The sequence below is a fragment of the Lactuca serriola genome, chromosome 2, assembly GCF_051521515.1.
Source record: "Lactuca serriola cultivar US96UC23 chromosome 2, Lser_US96UC23_V15, whole genome shotgun sequence".
Lineage (NCBI taxonomy): Eukaryota > Viridiplantae > Streptophyta > Magnoliopsida > Asterales > Asteraceae > Lactuca > Lactuca serriola.
The window spans coordinates 225,617,190-225,627,103 of NC_136409.1; the positions used below are offsets into that span (position 1 = coordinate 225,617,190).

Below are 9,914 nucleotides of genomic sequence, written 5' to 3' on the forward strand. Positions count from 1 at the left end.
TATCGAATAAGAATCGATCGATGTTCTTCCCCAAACCAGTCATAAGTGGGTGTGTGTCTATTTCTAGATCTGTAAGTTTGTATGTGTATCGATTTTTGGTGTGTAATCTGTAGATGTGTAAGTGGAGGAAGGGGATTGTCGGAGATAAAGGGGTTTTGTCGGTGATGGAGAGTGCCGAAGATTAATCGAGTCTCTCTCTTTGTGTTGTGTATATGTTGGGTAATCTTGAAGGTCTGATTTCAAATCCTTAGATCCATTGTAGTTACTCAAGTTACTTGTACTTACACTCTCCCGATTTTCAGAAACATTTAGTTGAAGGTGTTGAAGATTTAGGTTAGGTATTTCATGGTTGTTAATGTGTGTTGATCGGGAAGAGAGAGAGAGAGAGAGAGAGAGAGAGAGAGAATATTATTTCATATTTTCATTTTTTAAAATAATAGAAAACATCATAAATGGTCATTGTGGTAGTGAAATAATGAAAATGCCCTTTAATTAACGGACAAAACTTAGCGGAGTTATAGATAAGGACCAACTGTCAAAAGTTTTGAAAGCACAGGGACCCACTATGACATTTCTAAACCACGGCTACTGAACTTCAGATTTTGGGAAACTACAAGGACCATTTATGATGTTTTTTCTTCAAATAATTTTTTTTAGTTACTATGATCTCTAATTTATTGGTCCATAATTAAGCTTTTCACCTAACAATAATGGGTCAAAATAGGTTTTTTTATATGAACTCGTAGATTATTATAATAGGACACAACATGTAGATCCGGTAAAAACGAATAACTTGATAACAATGGTTAGAAAGTGCATCATTTTGCATATTTTTTTGGCGAACTAAAGAAATGAATCATTACAGAGTGTAAAAATAACATGATTTACAACAAAATTCAAAAAACACATCAATAATTCATTTTTACAATTATTCACTAAAAATGTCCAAAAAGTAAATCAAAAATTGACCTGATAAAAAAAATGAATCATTAATGCATTTTTTGGATTTTTTTACAAAATTAAATTAAATATCCTCATACATTTTCTTTCTACTTATCCTCATATCCATATTAAATAGTGACAAGTGGAATAAAATTGCATTAAATGAGATACATATCAACATTTGATATGGACAAGAAAATAAGTAGGAAGGAAATGTAAAAAGATATTTAATTTCTCTTATACAAATCATGTTATTTTTATATCATCTAATGGTTAATTTTGTTGGTTGTCTAAAAAATATGCAAATGATGTATATCTTACCATCCTTATGAAATTAATCATTCTTATTTGATCCAGGTTCCTAGGACAAATATGCATAAATATGTTACTAAGAATAAATTATAGTTATTATGATCTCTAATTTAATGGTCCATATTTAAACTTTTCACCTAACAATAATTGGTCAAAATTTAAACTTAGAGTTTCTGATATGCACAAGTTTTGATAACAAGGATTAGAAAGTGTATTATTTTGCATATTTTTGACGAACTAACGGAATGAATCATTAAATAGTGTAAAAATAACATGATTCGCAACAAAAATTCAAAAACAAACACATCAATGATTCATTAAAAATGTCTAAAAATGAATCAAAACTTGACTCTGTAAAAAAAATGAATCATTAAGGTACTTTTTTGATTTTTTTACATCTTAACCTTCTTATGAAATTAATCATTCTTATTTGATCCGAGTTCTAAGGAAAAATATGTGGGAATATATTACTAAGTGCAAATTATAGTTTTGGTAGTTATGGTTTGTCTTAATATGTATTTTTAGTTTACCTTTTGATTTTAGCGATATATACACTAAAGTCCCAATATTTTCACCGATTTGACAAGACTAAATTTTATTTTTTTGACAAGAAAGTCCAAATTACTAGTAGTTTTTGACATTTTTACCATTTTTTCCCGGTTAGCCGATAATTAGGGCTTTTTTTATCAAAAAAAAATAAAATTTAGGACTTTCTTGTCAAATCGTCAACTAAGACTTTACTGTCAGAAAAATAAAGTTTAGAACTTTCTTGTCAAATCGTTGAAAATTATGGGACTTTAGTGTTTATATTCTTTTTTTGTTAGAAATTTAATGGTATGATACTCTTTAAGCATAAGAGTTCTTGAAACATTTTCTAGTCAGCTAGAACCTATTTAAATCCTTAACGTTTGCTTCTTGTTAAATCGTTTTTTTAATCTAAAAAAACAGACATTGAAAAAATAGAAATAATCAATAAAGAAAGAAAGAACCAGAGTTGTGTTGACTTTTTGCAGTCCCAAAAATAGAGAAATAAGAAACTGAAAAAAAAAAAACGAAATTGTTCTTTTTTTCAATTTCGGTTTGTTTAGATTAAAAAACGATTTAACAAAAATCAAACGTTAAGGATTTAAATTGGATCTAGCTGACTAGAGAAGGTTTCAGTAACTCTTATGCTTAAAGAGTATCATACCATTAAATTTCTAACAAAAAAAAGGATATATACACTAAAGTCTCAATATTCTCAACGATTTGACAAGAAAGTCCTAAACTTTTACATTTTTGATAGTAAAGTCCTAATTGACGATTTGACAAGAAAGTCTTAAACTTAATTTTTTTGACAAAAAATCCTAATTATCGAAACCAGAAAAAATGGTAAAAGTGTCAAAAATTGCCGATAATTTGGACTTTACTGTAAATAAAAATAAAGTTTATGACTTTTCTTATCAAATCGATGAAAATATTGAGACATTAGGTGTCGTTTGGTTCGCTGGAATCCATTGGAATTTGAAGGAAGTAGAATCTAATTTCATCACTTGCCTTTGTTTGGTTCAAGCTTTCAAAGGGAATTGGATTCCTAGACTAGTCAAATTTTCCTTCCAATGAGGGAAAATAAATTTCATCCAAAAACTTAAGGAATTAAAATTCCTTTCAAGTAGTGAGAATGTCGAATGTTACCATATTACCCATTTTACTTTTAACACTACATATGAAATCCTTCTGTCGCAACCACTACAACCTATCACCACCGCTACACACCACCACCACCGCCACCCACCATCACCTCCACTGCCACCCACCATCACCACCACTGGTAACTCCGCTACCACCACCCTCTACCCATTAGCACCGTCACCTCCACCATTATCGATCATTGCCACTGTTACCCACCACCGCTATCACCACCTCCGTTACAACCACCACCACCACATATCACTGCCGTCCCCACCCGATACACACCACCTCTACCACCACCTACCACCGCCATAAACACCCACTATCACCACCGTTACCACATATACCACCACACTACCTTCCACCTCCACCACCACTCGCCACCACGACCATACAATTACTGCCACCACCACCGCCACCACCACCAACACCCTCGCCAACACCTTCATCACCACCACCGTTACTACCACCATTGCCACCTCCACCACTACTCATGACCGCCACTATCACCATCACAATTACTACCGCCACTACCCGTCATCACTCTGTCGCCATCATCACCACTATTGTCACCGTCAACATCACTGCCACCATCACCATCATTTACTAATTTTACAATTTATATAATATACTTTTACATATAAGTTATAAAAAAAGTAAAAAGAAAAGCAAAAAAAAAGCAATTTTGTCATTTCATATTATTTCAGTTCTATTTTCTGTCAACCAAACATAATATGAAATTGGATTCAAATTTCATTTCTGCCAACCAAACAGAATATGGAATTTGATTGCAATTCCTGGCAGATTCTAATTCCTTCAAAAACATTCTGCAAACCAAACGCCACCTTAGTGTATATATCCATTGATTTTATGATGTGACTGGTCTCTATAGTTGTAAAATCTTGCATTAGAGGTTGTTTAGGTAGTTATGTGGCTCAATTAATTTATCATGAAATGACTAATTTACCCTTATTTGTCATGTTGTTTCGTCATTTTATGTACTACAATAACCATCTTTTGGAAACCATCAAGACCATCCATCAAAATCAAATTTTTGACTACTAGTGGGCAAACCATAGGTATCAAAACTATAATTTACTTTATTAATAGCTAGGCGGAAACTCGCCCGTTGTGTAAAAATAAAATTATGGCGATTAAAATAGTGACCTATATATTGCACCGATTACAATAATATAATTATTTTATTGCTACATATATGGTATTAGAAATATTTATATCATTATTATTAATTTAGAGTTAATAATTTTTTAAACTAATTAGTTTATCAAAAATTTTCTTACTAATATTTAGTTTTTCTTCATATGTTATTAATGTCATTCATCACTACCTAGCAAACATTTTGATTATTTTGGATGTTAGTTTTGTTGATAAATTATAACACAACAACAAAAGATAAGTTTCAAGGAAAAATTAGAAAACTAAGAAACAATATTAGAATGACAAACAAAAGAATGAACTTTAATAATAGAAACAACAACAAATAATGAATTTCAATTAGAAATTAGAAAATTTAGAAACAATATTAAATGACAAACAAAAACATAAACTCTAATAATAAAAAACAATATCTAAAAAACAAAAGAAGTTTAACATGAAGAAAAAAGATAGAAAAAAAAATATAATAATAATGATAATAATAATAATAATAATAATAATAATAATAATAATAATAATAATAATCTATTTGACGAAAATTCATATCAAAGGACCATATTATTGTTCAAGTTGTATCTCATGATGTAGAATTTTTTGTCTTCTTATCTTTTTTTTCTCCAATCTTAATCTTAAAATCCTAATAATCTAATTTACATTCATGAAATATATATATATATATATATATATATATATATATATATATATATATATATATATATATATATATATATATATATATTCTAAATCAACTAATTAACATACCATAAGTTATAAAAACTCTTTGACTTATATTAGTTAACTTGTTGAAACATAATTTTTTATTATTATTAAAGTGTTATTTAATACAATTCTAAAAAGCCTTTAATTACAATACATATTAAAAAGAAATTAAAGAGCCATTAAAGTTTCAAATACATGAGAATAAATTTTTTTTGGCATGTATTATAATATTTGCATAAATAGATAGGTAGATAGATACAAATAAAAGATAAAGGAAGTTTTTTATTTTTTGTTTTATATCTTGTTTTTTTATTGACTACTTAAACTCATTGAAACACATAAACTTGTTTTGTTTTTTTTATTGATCATTAAATATATATCGAATGGTTAATATATAATTTATGTTTAATACATCTAACTCTCATTCATTAACCATATTTCCTTTTACGCATTTGATAATATTTTAGTTTTAAATACTAGTTACTATTTTATTACAAGTTATTTGTTTCTATTAACTATTTAATGTCAATTAAGTTATGAAATATAAATTTTATATTACTTATATAACATATTCAATATTTATTTCATATAAATATAATTGTTTTTGTATTTAATGTATATAAAATAAATACCCAACATATTGTATTTATATTTTTGTATGTTTGTGATATTTTTTTTTCAAAAGGGAACTTTTCCTAACTTAGGGTTTTCGAGTAATTTTTCATGCATCGACTAATCTTTCGCTGCAAATATGAGACTATGCGAAGTTACTACTGAAGAACCTCCATGACCATATAAACTGATTAGTTCCATGATTTGACATTTTAGATTGCATGCACGTTTAGAAAATAACTAATGAATAAAGATGTTTTACATAACATTTTAAACACATGAAGATAAATTAGTTAATTAAAAAAATATTGGAATATATTAACCGTTGATGATGTCATTTGACTAGAGGTTAAAAATGTATTCTTAAACTATTACTAATTCCATATACTTCACAGACGAGACTTGAACCATCAACCTCTAAAAGAAATTACAAAACTTGATACTATTGACATAAAATCCCTTTGATTAATAGATAAATTTGTTGAAAGTCATTTTAAATCATAACAAAGCTTAACCATGAAAAACGCCCTAAATATAACTCTAATATGTAAATTGTAGAAAACCAATGTACTATATAAGTCTCCATCAGTCCAAAAAAATTAATGATCCGTTTATTTTGGTAACCTGGGGCTGTTGGTTTAAAATATCCAAAATGCCTTTGATTTAAATTTAAAATATTCAAAATGCCTTTTATAAAGTAGAAAACATATAAGTAAATTATTAAAATTAAAGTATAATGATTGATAAATAACAATTGTATAACTTACAATTGCTTTTTTTATACGACAAGAAATTGAAGATCTTTAATTGCATAGTTTCAACAATCATCGCCGAAAAATGACACTGGCTTTGAAATATACTGTCAATGCTTTCAAAGAATAGTAACGACTTAACGAGATGACTCTGTTTTGAACTTTTGATGATAACCTTTTGTATGATCTTTTAAGTGATAAGAAGATAAACAAAAAAGGTTGGAGAAACATCTCAGAATGTGTCCATAAAGGAGGGTTGCATTGTCTCATGATTTTTTTTTTTAATTTTTTTTTTGTCTTTTGAGTAGACAAATACTAAATATTATCTTGATATTTTATTTATGTAGTGGCCAATTTAAAATAATTATAAAAAAGAAAAGATATTCAATTCGAAACTATTTAATTATTTGCACCAATCATCTTAATTACATATTAAATCACTTTTTAAACAACCTTGAACTCTACTTTTTCTTTTTATTGTTTGTTTACAGGCTAGTATTATATTTTCACAAGAAGATAAGATAAAAAAGATATGGAAAAACACAAGAGGCCTAGAATCTGATTTGTCCCATATCAAGGTCGGGTTTATGTGGATCTCGATAAAACATTAATTAGTTAATTAAATTTTATTTTGCATATAAGCAATATATATTAAAAAAAATTAAAACTATTTTTTTACAAGTTGCTCTATCGATTTTACATAAACCTTAAAGGTATAACCGGGCACATTTTCAATTCAACTCAAGTCCGAATACATTCGGGTCGGGCGGCCCGCCGTGTATATTCTATGTTACCCATGGCCATCAATCATCATGATGGACCCCATGAGTTGCAATTTGGCAACTACATTTTGTTTTACAAACGACTTCGCTTTTATATATACTTAACCATTAACGGCGTCAACCACATTTGACGATCGGCTCTGCACTTCCGGCTCCACGTGCTCAGCCGTCGTCACTTTTATATTTCTCCTCTTAGGCGATCCACTTACAGAAGCTGATGAAGCCGATGTTGACGGCTCAGGAGATCTTCTTTTTGATGTAACCCTCACTGGCTCAGGCTCATTCAAGCCGATTCTGTGTGGGAAGTTCAACAAAGCCTTGGAGCCACGCATCCTGTATGCCGCTATGTCGTACGCCGTCGCGGCTTCTTCAGCCGTTTCGTACGTCCCAAGCCACACCCTCGCGCCACTTTTAGCCGGGTCTCTTATCTCCGCCGCAAACTTTCCCCACGGTCTTTGTCTCACACCTCGGTAGTGTTTTCCCTTCGGCGACGCCGCCGCGGCGGATGTTGAAACCGCTTCTTCTATCTTCACCGGCGACGCCTGTGATGGAGGTGTGTAGGTAGCTGGCGTCGACGTCTCTGATTCAGTAGACTCGGCTTTAATTTCTTTTCTGGATAAATTAAACGGTATCAGCTCGGGTTTAACTTCTTTAGTGGAGAAATTAAACGGAGTTGTCTCGGCTTTAATTTCTTTACCGGAGAAATTAAACGGAGTCCACCCAACACTAACTGCGTCACGCAAAATGCCGTAAATCACCATATCCTCTGAATCATCAACCTTTAACGGCAAGTCACCCCAATTCTCCGTCAAACATGGAATAAGGCTGCTGAAGCTTGTGCTCCTGCAAAACACTGGAAGTTCGCCGGAATTGGGCGTCGGAAAAGCTTCGACGCCGTATGTCGGAATATGCATCATTTTGAATGTTGTGTTTTTTATGGTATTGAAGTGGGAAGAAGGATTGAAAGAACAATTTCTGAAACAAAGAGAATGATGGTGGAGTTATATAGCGATGAATGTGTCGACTGGTGGAGGGGTAATTGTGTAAATTCGGATAGGTTGGAGGGTGGATTCAGTGAAAGTTCGGATGGGGCTTGGTGAGTTGGTGGGCAAGTGGGCAAGTTGAGACGACAAAAAACAAACACAAAGAAAAGATAACTATAAATCACGTGGTGAATGTACGGACCAATAGGGTTGTGACGTCATGGCTTGACGCATACATTTATTATTTTATAGATATAGATTAATATAATGAATTAAATATCATATCAAATTATTTTACACAGCTAGTTTATAATCCGTGAGAAATATGGTTATAAAAATAATTAAAATTTTAAAATAAAAAAAATCAAAATTATTTATCAATTATTTTAAATAAATTACTAATTAAGAGATATTTTTATTAGTTATATGAAATTATAATCGTTGATTCAAATAAATATATAAAAATAATTTTTAATATATATTAGACTTTTTTGTGAATTAATGAAAACAATAATATAAAATTTAAAATTTAATTTAAAATGGAGAATAAATACATTGAAAATAACATCACATTAATGAGGAGATTTAATAAATTTAAAATAAAGAATTAATAGATTGACAAGTGGCAACATATTAATTAAGAGGTCTAATATAGCGACACATGACAAAAAAACCACTCTTTTATTAATATAGGGAGATATGGTAGATACTTAATGATAATTTGTTCTGAAGTTTATTATTAAATGAATGTCTTATTGTATACATTTTTAAATATTGTAACGCAGAGGGTTTGGGAAGATCATTCAAATTGTTTAGTAAACTATAACTTTTGCTTTTTTTTTTATTTAATAACTAGAACTTTGTCTCATCACATGTAAGGGCGATGCCAATATGTTTTGTAAATTAAATTTTGATAATTACATAGATAAAAGTTAGATACCATTGAATTTGTTGATAAATAAATATACAAGGTTGATACTACCGACTAACTTCATACATTGTCGTATGATAACGTATTATATATGAAAAAAGTCATATGTATGAAACGCATATAAAAATAAACATAAAAAAACAAAGAAATTAAAATTTATACCGACACGTACATAAAAATAAGCAACAAACGAAAGTTAAAGTTACATCGGAATATTGATCATCTCGAACTTATACCGAGACATACATAAAAATAAGCATGTAAAAATGAGTTTTTTAAGATAACGAATGAAAGTTATTAATAAAAATTAGATTATGTATACTACGAGGATAAATATGAAATTTTATAGAATAGAAGGGTGAGAGTGATATTTTATAAAGTTTAAAGACAAAAGGGTCAAAATGACATTTAATAAGTAGATGGGTGGAAAATGACATTTTACAAAGTATTTTAAAGACAAAATTGCAGATTTGGTCCATGTGGTTTGTTAAAAAAATAGGACTCCTGTCCAAAATATTTTGAAGTTCCACGGTTGATAAAAAAAAGTTTCATTAGTTGTGACTTCGACTTTATTAACATAAAATAATTGTGTATAAAAAAAATTATTTTTGGTTGGTTTGAAGAGTCAAGTCTTGGTTTTAAGATAAAGGAAAACGGGATGTCGGGTGCTTCCACTCGCATGGAGATAAGGGCAGGTTGGTCATTTTGCTAACAACCATTGCTTTAGTGTTCTGTTTTAAACCTACGACCTGCTTTAGTGTTCTGTTTTAAAATCAAAGTTGTTGATATTAAATAATAGTTAGTGGTATATACAAAGCAAAATAGAAAAGTTTGTGTTAAAAATTGAAATTCTAGTCTTCTGTATGTGATAATTCTTCAAAACACTTGAAAGCCCTGGGTAGTTCATTATTATGTGCAAGCTAACAAATAAAAAAATTACTTATTATTCTTCAAATTTTTAGGTTAATGGATCAATATATCAAGAGTGAATCTTAATGTTGTGTACCAAGCTGGTGAGTTTTTTCATGTCACT

At 29.8% G+C, this 9,914-nt stretch overlaps 1 protein-coding gene across 1 annotated transcript; it reads right to left on the reverse strand.

Moving 5' to 3' along the window:
* Positions 1-6,787: 6,787 nt before the first annotated feature.
* Positions 6,788-7,947, reverse strand: LOC145088722 (ethylene-responsive transcription factor 2-like). The gene has a single exon (XM_079027117.1). The coding sequence runs from the start codon at positions 7,882-7,884 to the stop codon at positions 7,069-7,071; it is 816 nt and encodes a 271-aa protein (XP_078883243.1). The 5' UTR covers positions 7,885-7,947; the 3' UTR covers positions 6,788-7,068.
* Between the last annotated feature and the right edge of the window lie 1,967 nt (positions 7,948-9,914).

What these genes read in the sequence shown, in the direction of transcription:
- LOC145088722 (XM_079027117.1), bottom strand. Translation starts at nt 7,884, where the DNA reads ATGATGCATATTCCGACATACGGCGTCGAAGCTTTTCCGACGCCCAAT.